Source organism: Thrips palmi, unplaced genomic scaffold (assembly GCF_012932325.1).
Source record: "Thrips palmi isolate BJ-2018 unplaced genomic scaffold, TpBJ-2018v1 HiC_scaffold_10, whole genome shotgun sequence".
NCBI lineage: Eukaryota > Metazoa > Arthropoda > Insecta > Thysanoptera > Thripidae > Thrips > Thrips palmi.
Genome location: NW_023144621.1, coordinates 2391044 through 2411878, shown reverse-complemented (window position 1 = coordinate 2411878; position 20835 = coordinate 2391044). Strand labels below are relative to the sequence as shown.

The following is a 20835-nucleotide window of genomic DNA, read 5'->3' as shown; positions in this document are numbered from 1 at the left end:
GAGGGAAAGCTTGTCTGTTCTGAATTTTGTTGGCTGGGCGACAGCGAAGCCCGTTACTCCAGTGGGGTTTAAAACCTTTACCATCTGTGCTCTACAAATCGAAGAGTGTACATAGTATGCTCTAACTGGAGCATGCCTGCAAGCACGCTTTAGCTAGCGCATGCCTGCCAAGCATGCACTAACTAGTGCATACCAGAGCCGTACATTGGAAGAGAAGAGAAGCGAAAGGCTTGACTGGCGCTTCTCATACTTGGCGGAAGTGCCGGTCGGCCCATAGCAAACATGGCGGCCGACTGCGGTCTTCTGCCAGTCTTCTGCCTGGAGTGTCTTGTGTCTTGGTTGTGATTGTTCGATTTACGTTTAGGGTCCAAGCAAAAAACATCAGAGATAGAAATTCATATTTCTCCAAAAATATTTTTACTCAAATTGTAATTTTTTTTTGTTTTTTCTTCTTTGCATTTGAGAGAGTGTAGAAGTTGGAAATTAAACTTTCTTTAAACTTTAAACTTTCTTACTTGAGTAAGAAGTCTCAATTTACGGGTAAAAGTTTCTTTCTATTGCATAATTTCATACCCCAAAGGAGGGGCCTCACTTCCTTTTAGTTTTTGAGTTATAGAGGTTTACGTCAACATTCAGTCGTTTCTCCCAAATTCACCTCACAACAAAGAAAAAGGTTCCCAGCCTTAGATATTAGCAAATTGATCTCTTTCAATACAGCAAAAAGACCCTGGCTTTTTTGAAATATCTCTCTTGTTTCTAGATAAAAAAAAGTAAGGTCCATTGTAAAATAATAAAAGTGATTATTAATTTTTTTTTAAATACTTGTAGTCTTAATTTATGGGTGATAAAGTTCCTTTCTATTTCATAAACTCAAACCCCAAAGGACGGGCCCAAATTCTATTTAGTTTCTGAGCTATGGATGTTTACGCTAACTTTTAGTCGTTTGTCCCAAATTCTCCTCATGACAAAGTAAAACTTTCAACCAAAAATTCAAATAGGCCTAGTTACTGGGCTAAAATTTCCAAATGTGGCTACACTATCTTTTTATGTTTGAAGGTTTTTTTAAATAGCCAGAAACTGAAACTGGGCACCTTTTCCTTTTTCGTGAGGAAAGTTTGGGGGAAACGGCGAAAAGTTTACGTGAACCTCCATAACTCAGAAAATAATGGAACATGGAGTTTCCCAAATTGAGGAATAGATTCATCATACAGTGATTGAATTTTTAAACCCCAAAAAGAACTTTCTGTTGCAAATATTTCTAGGCCATCAAAATTTTTCTGTACAATCTCCTCAAAGAATTGAAAATAGTAATAATTACACTGCGAAATTGAGATTAACTTGGAATTATTTTAGCTGCCCAAAGCACATACATAATCTACGTGCTTAGGTCAGCAGAGCAGCAGCCGCTGCTCCTGCCGCTCCTGTGTACGTGAGCTCTACGGCTAACCTCTACAAGTCAAACTTAATCCGTTTCGATTTCAGCAATCCTTCAACGGATTTCAAATCCGAGGACAGATTTGGAATCTACATAAAATTTTACATGGCATAGGAGGTGTCTTTATTCGATAACCTCAAAGATGAAATTATAATCCAAGCGGGAAATGAATGTTGCCGAAAACTGTCATTTCGCCGTCGCATCTTTCATGAAGGTGCATTTCTTTGCGGATTGTCTTTTTCAACATCCGCGTATCGCATCCCAGTACAAGGAAACTTTGACTCGCTTACACTATACGTGTCAGAGCAACCAAAATACCCGATAAAAAATAAAATATGAACTGCAGGCTGGATTTTCGTGCTCCGCCGCAAGTTTTCTCGACAAACTGTACGAAATGACGGAAGTTTTGGGCAAAATGAATGTGACAGGGCAATTCCTTGGGTCTTAATCCATTGTTTAAAAATCATGGCATCTCATAACATTCAATTTTTAAGTGATTTCTGAGCAATAAAAGACGCGGCGGCAGACCGTCTCCGCCCGCCGTCCGGCCGGCTGGACAGTGGCGTGGCGTAGCGCGGCGCGTCGAGCTTGGCTTCAGCCGCGCCATAGAAGTTTCCACGCCCTGGCCACATTCAAACATCGCGATTTTGGCGCGCTTCCGGCCAAAGCAAACATGGCCGAAACGCCGCAGCCAATGGGAGGCACGAACAGGCCTTTCGCTTCTCTCCCACTCTGGTGCATACATGCCATGTACACGCTTCCTGATGCAGAAAACTCCCTATCCCTTATGCAGTAAATGTATGCTTCAGTTAGCGTGTACATGGCATGTATGCACTAGTTAGTGCATGCCTGGCAGGCATGCGCCAGCTAGAGCGTGCATGCAGGCATGCTCCAGATAGAGCGTACCATGTACACTCTAATTTGTAGAGTGCGTGCGTGTTTGAGTGTGTGCACTACCCGTCCTAAACAGCTAGGCCGATCCGGCAGAGATTTCGCAGGCTCATTATGCATGTCCTTGGCACGCCATACATCAAATTTAAGCCATCTGTCTCAAACCATGTGGTAATTCGAGCCAAAGAATTTTGACAGTCCCCACCGGTCTTCGCCACGGCTGCACGTCTTGTTCGAGGGCAATCCTTCTCATTGTGGAAACGAGGACTGCGTGCGCTGCAAGGAGACCAGCTGCTGCCCCTCGCTCAACTCAAGCACGCGCAAGTAGAGACGATCGTCAAGAAGCGCACCTCGATGTCAGCAATTGAATCAAACCGGCGCCTGCGTGTACCTGCTACATCCGATTGCAAATCTTAAGGGGGGACCCTGGTGAAAAAAACGCCAAAATTCCAAAAAAAAGAATTTTCAAAGTTCATAGATAAAAATGTGCATAAAGGGTTTTAAATTCAACAGGTGTTCAACTTTTAAGCTAAGTGGGTAGTTTTTTATCATTTGGAAGGAAATAACATTGAGATCAGTTGTCGTTGGCTTCTACGCTCAACTTCACAGCTTTGCTCAGACGACAAAAAAATTTGTCGTAGAAAGACTTCCTGCGTTCCTGGTTGACACCTACATGAGTCGTCTTGCATGGACTCTATTCATTGATGACTTGTCGACAAATTTTAGTGACGGAATCTTGATATCAGCCCTACTTTTTTTAAAACACACCTAAAAGTTTGAAAAAAGGGAAAAAAATCACTTTTTTATTAATGTTAAAATTTGAAAACTCATATTTCAGGACAGAAGTTAAATTTGAAAATTCCGTCACTAAAATCTCTTCAATACATCTTTAGGATAACCCAAAAAAATTTTCAAGACTTTCCGTCCCAATGAAAGACGCAGGAAGATTTTTCCCCAACGCTCCAAAAAACACTAAAAAGCCACTTTTCTCAGAGACCGTTCTACATTTTGGGTTGAATTTTGTTTTGAGAACTCACCATAATGAACCTCATAATTAAGCAAAGTTTCAACTTTCTGGGATTATTTTGAAGCCTACTTGAAAGTTTCACCAGGGTCCCCCCTTAAGATGAAGGAAAAAAGTTACTGTCGAATGGGCTCTGTTTCGCTTGCGGTAGATACATACGACGGAATTTTTCTTCATAATACGAATCTTTTAAAGCAGGGAACAAAGACAACAGACAGATACGGTTCGACTATGCCTTTTCCGTTAAACCTGCTTGTTTGTATCCAAATAACTGAGTTTGAGAGGGTTCAGATCATCAATACACCTTCAAGAATTTCAAACATGAATCAAGTTTAATGCATCCAAAACAATGTTCCAATATAAAAGAATTCGAAGCAAAACACTGAGCTTCAAGATATTCATCACGCCCATTTCAAAGTAACTTAATTTTTCCCCTCGTCCAAACAATGTCGAAACAGAAGCTCGACCTTCACCAACGGTTTGCATTCTCGAGAAGCTTTTCTCGGATAGCACAATCGACATCAATATCAACCTTCAATTTAGGAACTAAGGCATTTTTCCAAGAAGTCACAAGCAAATTTTGACGAACATGTTTGTAGGGAATTGTCAAAACCTTGAATCAGTGAAATTGCACGGAACGATTGAGCGTCCGCAATAGGACCAAATAGGCTTGGACTCAATTGTAAACAGTGAGAATTTGTCAACTAGCATGAACATAGAGGGGCCGCAGGAATTCAGATCACAATGGCTATAGCGCAGTTCCAATCTTCTTTCAAACACTGCCAATCCAAGTGTGGACCAAGTCCACGCTTCCTTGCGTCGACCATTTTCGGTCCACGCTTCCTTGCGTGGACCAGCCTGGTCCACGCTTCTTTGCGTGGACCACAGTTTGGTCCACGCTTCTTTGCGTGGACCACAGTTTGGTCCACGCTTCTTTGCGTGGACCACGGTTTGGTCCACACTTCCTTGACTGACACGGACACAGACTGTGCGGAAAACTGCCACGGACCAGACTGTGAAGCGTGGACCAAACCGTGGTCCACGCGAGGAAGTGTGGACCAAACTGTGGTCCACGCAAGGAAACGTGGACCAAACTGGTCGACGCAAGGAAGCGTGGACCAGAAATGGTCGACGCAAGGAAGCGTGGACTTGGTCCACACTTGGATTGGCAGTGAACAGAAATAAAATGGCACAAACGATGTGCCGTGTACAATGCCATAAAAATCAAGGTCGTCGAAAATTATTCACTCACGATGCGTGTCCCCGCTGTGTGTCAGAAGGTGCTTTCGAAGATGTCCACTTTGCACAAACTTCTTCTTGCAAACTGTGCACTCGTAAGGCTTCTCCCCGGTGTGGATCCGAAGGTGCGTTCTGAGTTCTCCACTTACAGCGAACTTCGTCTGACAAACTGTGCACTCGAAAGGCTTCTCTCCGGTGTGGGTGCGAAGGTGCCTTCTGAGATCTCCACTTACAGCGAACTTCTTCTGACAAACTGTGCACTCGAAAGGCTTCTCTCCGGTGTGGGTGCGAAGGTGCCTTCTGAGAGCTCCACTTACAGCGAACTTCGTCTGACAAACTGTGCACTCGTAAGGCTTCTCCCCGGTGTGGGTGCGAAGGTGGTTTCGGAGATGTCCACTTTGATTGAACTTCTGCCTGCAAACTGCGCACTCGAAAGGCTTCTCCCCGGTGTGGGTGCGAAGGTGGTTTCGGAGATGTCCACTTTGATTGAACTTCTGCTTGCAAACTGGGCACTCGAAAGGCTTCTCCCCGGTGTGGGTCCGAAGGTGCTTTCTGAGATCTCCACTTACAGCGAACTTCGTCTGACAAACTGTGCACTCGAAAGGCTTCTCTCCGGTGTGGGTCCGAAGGTGCGTTTCTAGTTTACTTCTAAAGGCGAACTGCTTCTCGCACACCGGACACTCCAGACGCTTCTCTCCATTGCAGGCACCGCGTGGAGCACGCACGGACGCTGACGATCCAGCCGTGCGGTGACGGGGCTCACGCTCGCGGGACATTCTGAAACACAGTATAAACCTATAGTTGGTCCAGCGAATGTTGCTACACTGGCACTCGAAGACTTGTGGGATAATGCCATTGACTCTTTGTTGGGGGTGGTGATGACCTGGGCCACGGTGCGTTAGTAGGGTCGAAGGGACAGCGTACGGGGCATGTATGCACTAGTAAGTGCATGCTAGGCAGGCATGCGCTACCTAAAGGGTGCTTGCAGGCATGCTCCAGAGAGCATACAGTGTATGCTTTTGGATTTGTAGAGTACCGAACGGTATTGTGTACATGGCGGATACACAAACAACCATACAGAAACATGCCGATCCCTAAGCTCATAGGGCCGGTCCCTATGGCAGAGGGCTGAGCCCCTTCCCAAGGGGCCAAGCCCTTTCTTGGATAGGGCTTGGCCCCTTCGGAAAGGGACCGTCCCTTTAAAATCATAGCGATTCTTTCCCTTGGGTAACTTGTGGAAGCATTTTAGTTTGTAATTTAAGCGCTTAAGGGGGGACCCTGGTGAAAAAATCGCCAAAATTCCAAAAAATAGAATTTTCAAAGTTCATAGATAAAAATGTGCATAGAAGGTTTCAAATTCAACAGGTGTTCAACTTTTAAGCTAAGTGGGTAGTTTCTTTATCATTTGGAAGGAAATAACATTGAGATCAGTTGTCGTTGGCTTCTACGCTCAACTTCACAGCTTTGCTCAGACGACAAAAAAATTTGTCGTAGAAAGACTTCCTGCGTTCCTGGTTGACACCTACATGAGTCGTCTTGCATGGACTCTATTCATTGATGACTTGTCGACAAATTTTAGTGACGGAATCTTGATATCAGCCCTACTTTTTTTAAAACACACCTAAAAGTTTGAAAAAAGGGAAAAAAATCACTTTTTTATTAATGTTAAAATTTGAAAACTCATATTTCAGGACAGAAGTTAAATTTGAAAATTCCGTCACTAAAATCTCTTCAATACATCTTTAGGATAACCCAAAAAAATTTTCAAGACTTTCCGTCCCAATGAAAGACGCAGGAAGATTTTTCCCCAACGCTCCAAAAAACACTAAAAAGCCACTTTTCTCAGAGACCGTTCTACATTTTGGGTTGAATTTTGTTTTGAGAACTCACCATAATGAACCTCATAATTAAGCAAAGTTTCAACTTTCTGGGATTATTTTGAAGCCTACTTGAAAGTTTCACCAGGGTCCCCCCTTAAGTGGTAACATCACGGTGAAAATGGTTCCTGGTTTTCCCAGGAACTCCCTGGAAATCACCTGTCTCTACCATAGGCTTCCTGGGAAAACCAGGTACCGTTTTTACCGTGATGTCGATTAATATGTCCGTAACAAGGTTCATAAAAATGTATATATAAAGTCTCCAGAAAATGAAACAAAACGACGCGTCTTAATAGAATAATCCTAACTGCCTGAGTGGATCCAAATCAAATCTGTCAGTGCAGTGCCATCACTGCACTAAACTCAGTGTACGAGGCGACTGCTTCGAAACCGCGAAGAAAATGGACAACGTTAGCCTCGTATTTCAAAGCAATACTTGGGCTTTCCGGAAGTCGGGTCGCGTCGCCAATTCAGAAAACGAGCAGACTTGCCGAGGAAGCCACCGCTCGCATCTCAGGCGTGCACAAGACTACGGGATGACGGGAAATTTAGGAGGGATTGCACGTGGAATTTTGTAAAATTGGTTCAAAAACATTAAAAAATGGCCCAATAACTTTGAAAAATGACTTAAAAACGTGAGAAAATGACAGAATTTTGTCAAGGATTACGTGATTACGACATAGATTACCAGCCACTTTGAACACAGGATTACGGGGGTGGTGGCCCCCTCGAGACTTGCGGTGAATTTACATACGTCGAGGGACGGAGGTTGGTGCGGCGAAATAGTACTTACATGCAGAAGACTCGGAGCACGTCGCCGTGTAGACACCCTTGTCGACAAACGTGCCTTTCCAGAAGATTCACCGATCCGACGCCTTGGTTTGGACTTCCCCCTCCCTTCTGTCAGGACGACTGCGACTGCAAAGGTGGTGCAAGTCTTGGAAAGAGAAACAACAACGTTTGAATAGGGTATTACCCTGAGTCCTGGACCGGAAGTAAGATGAACAAAGGCAAGCCCTAAACTGGCTCACTAATAGTCCTCTTACTTCCGGTCCAGGGCACACGGAAATGCCCTTTTAAACACTCAAAATGTCTTACGATGAAATTTGACCTTAAAGTGTCGGCGCAAGCAAAATACAAAGCAATATAACTTCGTAAATACGAAGCAATATACCTTCGTAAATACGAATGTTTTGACCTTTCCCAATGTAAGATACAAAGAAAAACCTGCGTAATACGAAGGAAAGCCACCTTCGTATTATGCTTGCGCCATTTCCTTCGTAATAAAGGAAATTTATTCGTGAGACATATTGAGTCTAGGATTGTGCTGCGTTCTCACCCGCACGATGCGGTACAACTTGGGCAAGCTGTCTGCGCCAGGCAGTTCAGTCAAAATTGAAAGAGGTCCGTGGGCGCGAGGGTGAGAGGGAAGTACAGATGATGTAAATGTGAATACAGGCGCTCCCACCGCCCGTCACTGTTACCAGTAAAGGATTACCCTCTGTCTTCAGGCACGAACAGTTTAACACTAGACGGCGTGCGTAACAAGCTCGCCCTCACTCCCTCATCTAAATGCATTAATGCATGCTTCACTTCAAGCTTGTCGTATCCATAAGTAGCTTTAAATAGTTACACTGGTTTTACCTGTGTTGCCTGCGGAGGCGCGGTGTCCTTGGCTTTAGGATCCTCTTCCTTTCGTTTCGGATTTAACTTCCACCAGAACGTCACCTGAAAAGACAAAGAAGTTTCTCGAACCGGAAACAGTGCTCTAAAGCCGCCAATTGTCAATTTTACATGACGCGTTTCCGTCATTCTTTGGAAGTAAATAATGATTGCACTCAAAATGTCTTACGATGAAATTTGACCTATGTTACTCGTATGTTACAGTGAATTCCTTCGTAATACGAATCTTTTTAGCTTTTTCATTGAGGATACAAAGAAAAACCTTCGTAATACGAAGAAAAACCACCTTCGAATTATGCTCCCGCCATTTACTTCATATAGGGGTAGGTTGGGGAAGAAAAGTACAAAACGCGTACTTTGCACTGTACAGAAGTTTCAAATGAGGATTCAACTATTCTGCTCTCGTGAACTTGTAATCCAATGCCTTCTTAATGAAATGGATCACTGTTCATTGATTATAGTTCCCTACATTACGTGCAACATGCCAAAATGTATGTGATTTCGGAACTCCTCGAAAAGGGTAAGAAAAGTACACCACCGGGAAAGAAAAGTACAACAAGGGGAAACTACTTCGAAAAAATGTGTACCCCTAATGCAAATTCAAAAAAAATTCAACAAAATTCAAAAAATTCAGTGAAATTCATAAAATTAAAAAATTCACCAAAATTCTTTGAAATTCATCGAAATTTTTAAAAATTCACTGAAATTCATAAAATTCATTGTAGTGCAAAAATTCAAAAAGTGTACAAAATTCATCAAACACTGTTAAAAAAAAGTCGAAATTTTCAGACTTTTTAGGATGAAGTCAATTTTGAAACCCAGTGGTCTGAATTTTCAGACCCCCGGACACTCTGAATTTTTGGACCACCTGTCGTCTGAATTTTCAGACTAGCAAGTACTTTGAATTTTACGACAACCAGGTAGTCTGAATTTTCGGACTAATGGCAGTCTGAATTTTTCACCTCGCGGGTTTGAATTCTAAGCCGCCCAGGCAATAAAATTACCACTTTTGTCAGGATGTATATTATGTTTTGGAGATGCATGTTTTCAATTGCTGAGAAACATGGAATGCATGCACTAAATAGAGCAGTTGTAAAACAGCTCTTATTGTTAAATGTAGCACCCAAAGTTGCGCAAAACTTTAACTAGATATGATATTTTGCTGAGAGAGCTTCCCAAAACAAGACCGCTTAAAAAACTAGTCCTCGAATGTAAGACCCCAGAAGATGCAGCTGTAAACACTGGAAAGCAGCATGTTGGATCCAGATGCACACTTTGTGGAAACTTTTTCGGCACGATGAAAATACTTTGGGGACGAGGATGAAAGAGGAGTGACAAATTTCCAAAACGCCACCCACTCGCTCATCACCCGTCCCTTTAGTTTGGAAGACGCAATATCAGTATAAGGCTACGCCACTTTCACAGCCTGCTTGCCGCGGATTTCGGATGCTTCAGAGACTGCACGCACCCATAAGCAATTTTGGAGCACGGAAAGGCGAAGGCTAAACGGCACTGTACACACTGTGCTGAGCACCGATGTAACACATAAAACGTTGCTTCACGACGGAGCGTCACAAGAAAGATGACACGCGACGCGGACTTGTATTCGGATGCGATGTGCACTGCTCTGGAGACAAGCTAAAACTGACGCATTCTGTCCAGAAATCCCGAGTGGCCGAGGGATTAAGGGCCCCCTCCTCTCCTCCCGCCCCGCGCAGGTAGGCTTCGGCCGGCACGCAGGTCCGCGGTGATTTTCCGAACGCCCCGGCTCGGCTCGGTGTGCCTGGCTCGGCTGGCCGCCGCCGGAGCGGCTCGGCTCGGCTCGGGTGACCCGGGCTTCGGTCCAGGCCGGAACCAGGGCAAACATGTCGCATCCTGCAGCTACCAGCGGAGTGCAGGCTGATTTTAGACTCAACACTAGACGGCCGTTCGCTTAGCTGAGCAAAAGTCTATTTACTACTGCTCTAGCAATTCAGGGTCCATAGCACCTGAAACGCAGTCATGCCTTTTATCAGAAAACAAAGCCTCAATTTCAGACTGCGGAGGATGAAAATTCAGACCTTCTACTACAAATGATTGTTTTAAGACCCCGACGCCGAAAATTTATACCGCGCCATCCAAATATTCAGACTCGTGAGTCCGAAACTCATTTTTCAGACCACAAGGTGTAAAATTAAGACCAACTGTCTGAAAATTCTGACTCAAGTCTGAATTTCAGATTCAGACCACTAGGTCTGAAAAAATTGGTCTGAATTTTCAGACTTTTTTTAACAGTGTGAGCATGGCTACCCGCTATCGGTGTGTTGGCGCTACTACTCTGACTCTTACCGACGCACAGGTGTTCTAGTATTTCCCTAAATTTTACAATTTTTAAAACTACACAAGCGTCTTTTGCGCCTCTATACGGTCCAAAATTTTGTTTGAGTTGGAACTTGTGGGTCAATTTTGAAGGCACAGCGGCCGAAGGAGGCTCGGTGTCAATGAATGGCGTCCCGTGGTGCAGGCAGGCCACCGCCGCCTCCGCCGCCGGTCCCTTCCCCCTCCCCCAGCCGGGCTCCTCGAGCTTGCCGGGGACATCTATTAACAGTGTCATTTCTTTGGGGGATGGTCCTCTGTTCTTCACAGAAAACCTTCTCGATCCTTCTGGAATGTGTTTCGGACGGCCCCCGGCCGCTCAGAGAGCGCACGTGAGTGCGTGTAAGCAACGCGACGGAAACACGCCGATACATTCACACATAGGGATGAACAAACGAATGTTTTTCTTGATCGCATTTGACACCCTCTCCAAGTCTCACGCAGGAAAGACGGACAGACGTGGGCGGTGGGGCGCCGAGTATAGCAGAGCATCCAAGCGCCTGCATTCACGCGTCCGGCCGAACGGGTCGGTTGAAACAGAGGGATCTGACACACTCGATGGACCAACCCGTACTGCGCGATGAAGGCACAGACTCCCGCGGACGTTGCACCCGACTTCTTGGATGCTTCCTAGATCAGCGGTTCTCAACCTTTCTCGGCTCGCGACCCCAAATTTGAAGCCAAAAATTTCAGCGACCCCCAGGAAAAATTTCGCGACCCCACGGGACCCCTCCTTTAACATGCCACGGCGTCTGATCCGAGGCGGGCAGTTTGCTCCCTCAACGGGCAACTGGTCTTTGGACCTTCCTCTAGCATGCCTGTGTTACGGAGTGCAATTATCAGTCTTAGTTTGGGAGCAGTATTGTCTCAAAGTTGGCCAAAACGCTCAGAAATGTCTATGAAAAATCGTGTTTTGGGCTGATTTTAAGCAGCCACAGCGTCTGATCCGAGGCGGGCATTTTGCTCCCTCAACGGGCAATTGGTCTTTGGACCTTCCTTTAGCATGCATTTGTTACGGAGTGCGATTATCAGTCTTAGTTTGGGAGCAGTATTGTCTCAGAGTTGACCAAAATAGTCACAACGATTTTTCAAAGACACTTGCGACCGTTTTGATTTTGATTTTCATAGTTATTTTTAATGTGTTTTTCAAACGTGCAGTTTGATTCTAAATATTATATGTCGAACTGGGCTAAATTTATTTTTTGTCAGCGGGATGACCAATCTTTCTAAAACCACTAACGTGATGGTTCAGTGTAGTTTCAGTTCGGAGATATAACGGGTGTACTTTTCTTACCCGAGCCTCGAGTGTACTTTTCTTACCCAACCTACCCCTAATGAGAAATTTCTTCGTAAGACGTTCAGAGTGAGGTTTCTTTACTTTGGTAGTGGTCTTCAACCTAGTTAACCACAGCTGTGGGAACTGCCTCCGTTGCCTGCAATTCACTATCATTTTCATTCAGCTTTGTACCCGAAGTGTTCGGATTGAATGAAACTTTCCTGCATTGCGTTCATTACCTGACTCGAAACAGCAAGGGGGACTCTGACTCTGCCCTGGCGTAACGTTGCGCATACGCTTGTCACCAGAGCAGTCAAGCTGCCGTCTTGTGAGCAACAAGAATCTCAAAATCGCCCGTAACCTGACCTTTCAAAACTGTTCGATTGTTTCCATTGAATGCATGCGGGATCGTCAGACGTCAGAAAGCAATAGGGTACCACGGAGAAGAGCTGGAACGGGGGTTGAGAAGAAATCAAAAAGAACAAAGAGCGCGAAATTTGTAAGAATGAGCGTCTGCGTCGCCGATCTGCCGCTTCCGCAGAGTTGTGTTCTCTTGGAAGTCCGGCGTTTGTTAGTCTTGATTTCTTCTCTACTTCCACTTCCGGTCCAGCTCTTCTCCGAAGTACCTTCTTTAGCCTGTTAAGAAGATTTTTCAAGAGCGGGTTTAAACTTCCCCTTTTATACTGGACTCGCTCCCTTTTTCCCAAGCCTCATAACTTCCGTTTTTTTTGTTCCCCTTAATATTCCGTCAGTGACGACTGGACGTGGATTCTAGTTTGGAAATCAACGACCGTTCTATTAGACGAAAACTTGTCTCTTCTGCAGTTCGATGGCTGAGCGATAGCTAAGCCCGTTACTCCAGTGGGGTTAAAAAACTTTTTCTGTCTGTGCGTGCGTGTTTGTGTGCACTACTCGTCCTGAGCAGCTAGGCCGATCTGGCAGAGATTTCGCAGGCTCATTATGCATGTCCTTGGCACGTCAGACATCTTTCTCGAACCATGTGGAAATTTCGAGCCAAAAAATTTTGACAGTCCCCACCGGTCTTCGCCGCGGCTGCACGTCTTGTTCGAGGGCAATCCTTATCATTGTGGAAACGAGGACTGCGTGCGCTGCAAGGAGACCAGCTACTGCCCTTTGCTCAACTCAAGCACGAGCGATTTTGTCTCCAAGTAGAGGCGATCGACAAGAAGCGCACCTTGATGTCAGAATCACACCGGCGCCTGCTTCATCAGATTGCAAATCTTAAGATGAAGGAAAAAAATTACGGTCGAATGGGCTCTGTTTCGCTTGCGGCAGATACATGTTGGGGGAAGCAGATGCCTGGAGCATCTTCTCCACACTCGAAATATCTTACAGTGGAATTTGGGCTGTGTTATTAGTATGTTTCAGTGGATTCGGCGCCAGCACGACGGAATTGTTCTTCATAATACGAATCTTTTAAAGCGTTTTTTATATAAAAAAAGAAATACGTTCGTAAAACGAAGAAAAACAACCTTCCTAGTATGCTTGCGCCATTTCCTTCATATTCTGGAAAATTTCTTCGTAAGACGTTTAGATTGTAGTGTCCAGGGAATAAGGACACACGAGACAGATACGGTTCGACTATGCCCTGTCCGTTAACCCTGCTTGTATCTATCGAAATAACTGAGTTTGAGAGGGTTCAGATCATCAATACACCTTCAAGAATATCAAACATGAATCAAGTTTAATGCATCCAAAACAATGTTCCAATATAAAAGAATTCGAAGCAAAACACTAAGCTTTAAGATATTCATCACGCCCGTTTCAAAGTAACTTAATTTTTCCCCTCGTCTAAACAATGTCGAAGCAGAAGCTCGACCTTCACCAACGGTTTGCATTCTCGAGAAGCTTCTCTCGGGTAGCACAATCGACATCAATATCAACCTTCAATTTAGGAACCAAGGCATTTTTCCAAAAAGTCACAAGCAAAAGGCGTCCGCAAAGGGACCAAAAAGGCTTGGACTCAAACGTAAACAGTGAGAATTTGTCAACTAGCACATAGAGGGGCCGCAGGAATAGAGATCACAATGGCTATAGCGCAGTTCCAATCTTCTTTCAAACAGGAATAAAAAAGCATGAACGATGTGCCGTATACAAGGTCGTCGAAAATTATTCACTCACGATGCGTGTCCCCGCTGTGTTTCAGAAGGTGCCTTCGAAGATGTCCCCTTTGCACAAACTTCTTCTTGCAAACTGAGCACTCGAAAGGCTTCTCCCCGGTGTGGGTCCGGAGGTGTGCTCTGAGACTTCCACTTTGATTGAACTTCTTGTTGCAAACTGTGCACTCGAAAGGTTTCTCCCCGGTGTGGGTGCGAAGGTGGTTTCGGAGAACACCACTTCGATTGAACTTCTTGTTGCAAACTGTGCACTCGAAAGCCTTCTCCCCAGTGTGGATGCGAAGATGCATTCTGAGACTTCCACTTTGAGTGAAGTTTTGCCTGCAAACAGTGCACTCGAAAGGCTTCTCCCCGGTGTGGGTCCGAAGGTGCCTCCTGAGATGTCCACTTAGACTGAACTTCTTGTTGCAAACTGTGCACTCGAAAGGCTTCTCCCCGGTGTGGATCCAAAGGTGCTTTCTGAGATTTCCACTTTCATTGAACTTCTTCTTGCAAACTGTGCACTCGAAAGGCTTCTCCTCGGTGTGGGTGCGAAGGTGCCTTCTGAGATGTCCACTTAGATTGAACTTCTTCTGGCAAACTGTGCACTCGAAAGGCTTCTCCCCGGTGTGGGCCCGAAGGTGTACTCTGAGATGTCCACTTAGAGTGAACTTCTTGTTGCAAACTATGCACTCGAAAGGCTTCTCCCCAGTGTGGGTGCGAAGGTGCCTTCTCAGACTTCCACTTTCAGTGAACTTACTTTTGCAAACTGTGCACTCGAAAGGCTTCTCCCCGGTGTGGGTCCGAAGGTGCGTTTCTAGTTGCCTTCTGAAGGCGAACTGCTTGTCGCACACTGGACACTCCAGACGCTTCTCACCATTGCAGACACCGCGTGGAGCACGCACGGACGCTGACGATCCAGCTGTGCGGTGACGGGGCTGATGCTCGCGGGGCATCCTGAAACACAGTGTAATACCACACATCAAATAACCTGGACATCTATGTCACCACATACCGAACGGTATTGTGTCCATGGCGGAAACGCTAACACAAACCATAGACAAATATGTTCACAGACTTTTGGAAACATTTCGTATACAAGCTAAGCCCTTAATTGTTCACAGATGTCGACCTGTACGTTACAAAGGGTTTACAAGAGAGTCCATTAAAAAAGCTGAGATTCCAAACGCTATGAATACAGCACGTGTGCACTGTGGCAAAAGGTACGGAAAAATTTTGTTAATTTTTTTTCCAGGATTTCCGGGGTTAGCCAGGATTAGCCCTCTTATCAATATTCCCCGCAGGCTCTTACAGTATTCTCCGTAGGGCCCAACAGTATTCTCTATAAGTCCGCACAGTCTTCTCCGTAGGACCTGGAAGACTGTATAGTCCTACGGAGATCACTGTAAGGTCCTACGGAGAATACTGTGTGGTCCTACAGAAAATACTGAAAGAGCCTACACTGTTAAGAGAAGTCGTTATTTTACAACAGTAATCCCAACAATTAGTGTTGTAATTTTACAAATAATAATTCGTAAATTAACTACAAGATTCATGACATGAACAATTGTAATATTTTCGACAAACTTTACTCACAAATTTAGGAATAAATTCGTAATGAAAGGGCCGGAATTAATGTCATTTTCGTGATTATCTTACTGAAAACTGCAGGAAACAATGTGAAAATCAATTTTAAATTTTTGGGCACAAAATTTGGGAAATTTTGGGGAAAGTAAAGGTCTCAGATGCAATTGGAAGTCATTTTTGTGATCAGCACACCAAAAAGAAACTATGTAAAAATCGATGTAAAAAATTTGGGCCGAAATTGGTAAATATTTGGAAAAGTAAAGGTCTCAGATGAAATTAGAAGTCATTTTCGTGATCAGCACACCAAAAACTGCAGGAAACTATGTAAAACTTGATGTAAAAATTTTGGTCCGAAATTGGTAAATATTTGGAAAAGTAAAGGTCTCAGATGAAATTGGAAGTCATTTTCGTGATCACCACACCAAAAACTGCAGGAAACTATGTAAAACTCGATGTAAAAATATTGGGCCAAAATTGGGAAATATTTGGAAAAATAAGGGGGTATGGGGCGATTTGTAACAGATTTCGGAATTCTCTATACAAAATTTAAAAACATTCTGCATATCGGTGTCAAACTTGTGCCAGTTGAGCAGTCGGGGCCCCTTTATCTAGACTGTGCAGCTCCATTGGATCAATCTGGAGTCCGTAATCTTTGAAATCTAAGACGTTTTCCAAACCCTTGCATGCTGTTACGAATCGCCCCAGCATGGGGTGATTTGTAACAGCCATGGGGCTTCTCATAACATCCTACACATTAATTGAAACATCGTCGGGAATGTTATATCCTCCACCAGTTGTTCTTCGGGTGTCCTGCAGACGTCTAAAAATCTACATTACAAGCTGCCGTTGACCGCCTCAGCATTAACTGATAGGCTATGTCAATCCTAACCTCACTTTTTTCAATTTTAGAGGAAAGAATAGAATAACTCGCTTTAAAATGCATTTCGAGCTGTGTAAATGTATTGGAGTAAAACAGCAGATGATTCGAGAAATAAGTCCAGCATTTAACAGCTAAAACTACTTAAATTCTTGTTTTTATACGGGTCTGTTACGAATCACCCCAAATGCCTGTTACGCAAGAAATCCGTCCCTAACTATCACTGGACAAAGTAAAAGCAACTTATGCCACGTGTTTACATTGTAAAGGGGTCACGCTTCAAGGCCCCAACGGTACTTCGATGGTGATTCATACCTGGGGAGCCTCAGACAGAAACTTCCTTGAACTCAAAATAAAAGATTTGCCTGTTTGCCGAAATTTCGGTGTACCCTATATTTCAGACGCCCTCCAAAACTATACCTGAGCACCGATCACATCCGCTTCGATTGTTCAAGGACCGTGTACTTGAGGCGAAAGAGGGGCCATACTCAGATTTTCCTCTGCTCCCTCCACTTAAATTAATGAACGCATTTGTTACGAATCGCCCGTTACAAATCGCCCCATACTCCCTTAAAGATCTCAGATGAAATTGGAAGTCATTTTTGGCCTTCTTAAAAGGGTGAAACTTTCTATTTTCTCTGACCTTTTTCTCAAGTTTTATTCGCAAGGTTCAATACTTTAAGGAGGTATAAATAGTAAGGGTTATTGAAAAGACGACTTTTTTGAAATGTATACCGGCCCACGCGGAAAATGGTTCCCCTACATGTTAAAACTATCCTAGGAACAAGGGGAGCCCGATCAAAAAATGCTTAGGGGTCGCCCTACCTTTTTTAAGGTTGAATTTCGGCGTAGTTTTTCAGAAGTCCTAGTTTTAACGCTCCATGGGCTCTAAAAGCCGTGCGGTGCGTCTTGGCCGCTGGGTATCGATTGGCACTTCTTCTACTCAAGTTCCGGAAGAAAATGAGACCTATTGGGGTTGATTTGGTCGCACGTACAAAGATCTACACCAGTTTTTTTGCTCTAGAAACGCGTTATTTGTGCATTTTTTTACATTTTGAGGGCTATTAAAGCTTCTGGTATGGTTCCAAAAAATTCGAAGTGAGTGGTTCTTGTAGAGAAAAGTATGGCCTTTCCAACGAGCCTAGGCGGAAGATTGTGCGATTTGTAGTTAAGGCGCTAGAGCAGCTCAAAGTGTGTTAATGATTTAAGTTTTTCAAGAAAACAGCGCTATCGCATGTGGAAGACGTAGGAAATGGTCAAAATACAGGAAAAAAATTAAAAATAAATTGTCTGCGGAGTATTAGTGTGAGTGAATGAATAAGACCGTCGAAGCCCACCGCACCATAGCGTCCCTCCAAACTTTCACTTCTGTGGTCGTTCTCGCGCGCGGAGTAGTGATACGGTAGGATACGTGAGGTGGAATCACTGTGGCAAAAAGGTACGGAAAATTCTGTTAATTTTTTTGCCAGGATTCTCCGTAGCCCTCTTACGGTATTCTCCGTTAGGCCGTACAGTATTCTCCGTACGACCGCACATTCTTCTCCGTAGGACCTGGAACACTGTATGGTCTTCGAAGATCACTGTGAGAGCCTACGGAGAATACTGACAAGAGGGCTACAGAGAATTACCACAAGCTGTTCACAGAATTTTCCGTAGCTTTTTGCCACAGTGATGGGGGAAGCCTGCCGGTGGTGGGGGCTGCTGGCGTTAAGTTCCGAAACACCCGGTACCTAGTGTAGTGCAACCGCTGCTGCCACCGGCCGGCAGAGCGACCGAACGCATCAGCTGTCAGTCTGTTCGGAACTCAAATTGGGATGGCGCGTCGCAAGACCGGGCGGACGCGTGCTGCACAGTTCGCGGACATGGGGGAGGATCTTTAAGGTGAGGTGTGGGTGAAAATTTGTACAAAAATTGATAAAAATGATAAATTTAATCCACTTGTTATTTTAGTGCATAATATTCTTATCGACAGCATGTCCTAAAGGTCTGTGTTATGAAACCCTAAGTAATTGGTTCATCTAACACGGACTGATGTATGCAGGCGCCTTTCTGGTCACCCACCTCTACGACAAGTGTCGAAGAAATTTTTTTCCACTACGTCAACTCCTCCCTGACCGCGAACTGCGCAGCACGCGTTCCCCGCGGTCTTGCGACGCGCCATCCCAATTTGACGTTCCGAACAGACTGACAGCTGATGCGTTCGGTCGCTCTGCCGGCCGGTGGCAGCAGCGGTTGCACTTCACGAGGTACCGGGTGTTTCGGAACTTAACGCCAGCACCCCCCACCCGGCAGGCTTCCCCATTCCACCTCACGTATCCTACCGTCACTACTCCGCGCGCAGAACGACCACAGAAGTGAAAGTTTGGAGGGACGCTATGGTGCGGTGGGCTTCGACGGTCTTATTCATTCACTCACACTAATACTCCGCAGACAATTTATTTTTTTTTTTTTTTCCTTATTTTGACCATTTCCTACGTCTTCCACATGCGATAGCGCTGTTTTCTTGAAAAACTTAAATCTTTAACACACTTTGAGCTGCTCTAGCGCCTAAACTACAAATCGCACAATCTCCGCCTAGGCTCGTTGGAAAGGCCATTTTCTCTACAGAACCACTCACTTCGAATTTTTTGGAACCATACCAGAAGCTTTAATAGCCCTCAAAATGTAAAAAAATGCACAAATAACGCGTTTCTAGAGCAAAAAAACTGGTGTAGATCTTTGTACGTGCGACCAAATCAACCCCAATAGGTCTCATTTTCTTCCGGAACTTGAGTAGAAGAAGTGCCAATCGATACCCAGCGGCCAAGACGCACCGCACGGCTTTTAGAGCCCATGGAGCGTTAAAACTAGGACTTCTGAAAAACTACGCCGAAATTCAACCTTAAAAAAGGTAGGGCGACCCCTAGGCATTTTTTGATCGGGCTCCCCTTGTTCCTAGGATAGTTTTAACATGTAGGGGAACCATTTTCCGCGTGGGCCGGTATACATTTCAAAAAAGTCGTCTTTTCAATAACCCTTAATGGCGGGCTCGCCTACACCGCCATTTTCACTGAGAATGAAAGAGTCATGATCATGACAAAAATTTTGGGCGAGGAATTCCTTATTACCCAAATTTGGGTCATAATACTATGGAACCATATAGGCAGCTGATACACCCTTCCTCACCCAAACAATATCCTCGCCCAAATTTGGGTGATAAAGTATACCTCGCCCAGAATTGGCTATTGATCACGTCTTTTCATTCTCAGTGCTCAGTGTTAACCAACTACACGCGTCACACTCTAAATTTGCCATGCCCCGAGACTAGGCGCCTATGTTATCTATTTTAAGGGTCCAAAAATCATCAAGCAACTTGGCTTCACCCATGGCTTGTCTAGAGTCATACAGGCCCTAAAGGGGAGAACCGCGTCTTGACTTCTGGCCGATTTCGGTGCTCATACTGACGACCAAAATGTCCGGCATGCGCTTCCGCTTCCGGCTCGAGGGGGTAACCACTCGCGTAATACCCTGTACACAAAAACCGTGTATTACGCGTAATACACGTGGTCGTAATACCTTTTTCGGGTCAAATGTGCCAAATTTTTGCATTTTAAGGCCGTAATACACGTGTAATACCTCCGTAATACAGCGTAATACCGAGTAGTCTGCACACGATTTCTTGAAGTGTTTACCCCCTTGTTCCGGCTTGCGTTTTTAAGATTCGTCTGGCAGAGCCTGAAAACGTCTGAACAGCTGGCATTTGACGTTCAAGAACTGTTCAGTTGACTATTTTAGAAATGAGGAGCTTTTCAGGCCTGTTCCAAGCGCTGTCAAGCCCCTTGACCTCAAGATGCCTCAAGCAAACGACACAACATCAAAACAAAGCGTCCGGTGACGACCAAAATGTCCGCCGTGCTTTTCCGCTTCCGGCGTCGGTTTCGAAAATTTCGCAACGAGCCTCGAAACGTCTGAACTGTGTACATGCGACATCGAAGGGATCTTCAATCAACTATTATAGAAAGCTGAGGAGGTTAATAGGACTTGTTCGAAGTACTACCAGTGCTCTAGGCTTCACAAGGCCCTCAGCAGACGACACAACATCAAAACAAACTATGAGGAATTGCGCATAGCACTTTTCTATAGTATGAGAAGCAAAATCAGAACATCTTCCAGGTTCGTGGATCTCCCCTTTAGGGCCTTTAGGACTCTAGGCTTGTCTTACCCAGCGCCAAAGGTGCTTAGATTCTGGGCACCTTGGTCACCGAGAAACTAGACACCTCTGCGCATGCTCTGTTGGCGGGCTTGTTGCATGTTAGGATCCGTACTAGGCGAGAAAGGTGCCCAGAGCTCAGCGGCATTTTTAGATCTGATTGGTCTAAATTTATTTTGAAGTTGGTTAGATTGTTGTCTTCAAAATTATGATGAAAAAAAGGGAAAGTCTATGGATAGGAACAAAACTAAAAACAAAAACAAAGTGTCAACGCAGCAAATTTAC

At 44.7% G+C, this 20835-nt stretch overlaps 2 protein-coding genes across 31 annotated transcripts in view; both read right to left on the bottom strand.

The window, feature by feature from the left end:
• Window positions 1-4327: 4327 nt before the first annotated feature.
• Window positions 4328-20835, bottom strand: part of LOC117654295 (gastrula zinc finger protein XlCGF49.1-like) — a 346548-nt gene continuing 330040 nt past the window's right edge. For 11 of the 30 annotated variants that reach the window (XM_034400848.1, XM_034400849.1, XM_034400827.1 and 8 more), the window contains one exon: window positions 4328-5366. In XM_034400848.1, the coding sequence (XP_034256739.1) occupies window positions 4595-5365 (771 nt within the window). In that variant the 5' untranslated portion in view covers window position 5366 and the 3' untranslated portion in view covers window positions 4328-4594. The other 19 variants (XM_034400828.1, XM_034400830.1, XM_034400832.1 and 16 more) reach the window with 16 other exon arrangements.
• On the bottom strand, window positions 13778-14854 carry LOC117654287 (gastrula zinc finger protein XlCGF8.2DB-like). Its single transcript, XM_034400813.1, has one exon. The coding sequence runs from the start codon at window positions 14851-14853 to the stop codon at window positions 13915-13917; it is 939 nt and encodes a 312-aa protein (XP_034256704.1). The 5' UTR covers window position 14854; the 3' UTR covers window positions 13778-13914.

What these genes read in the sequence shown, in the direction of transcription:
- LOC117654287 (XM_034400813.1), bottom strand. Translation starts at nt 14,853, where the DNA reads ATGCCCCGCGAGCATCAGCCCCGTCACCGCACAGCTGGATCGTCAGCG.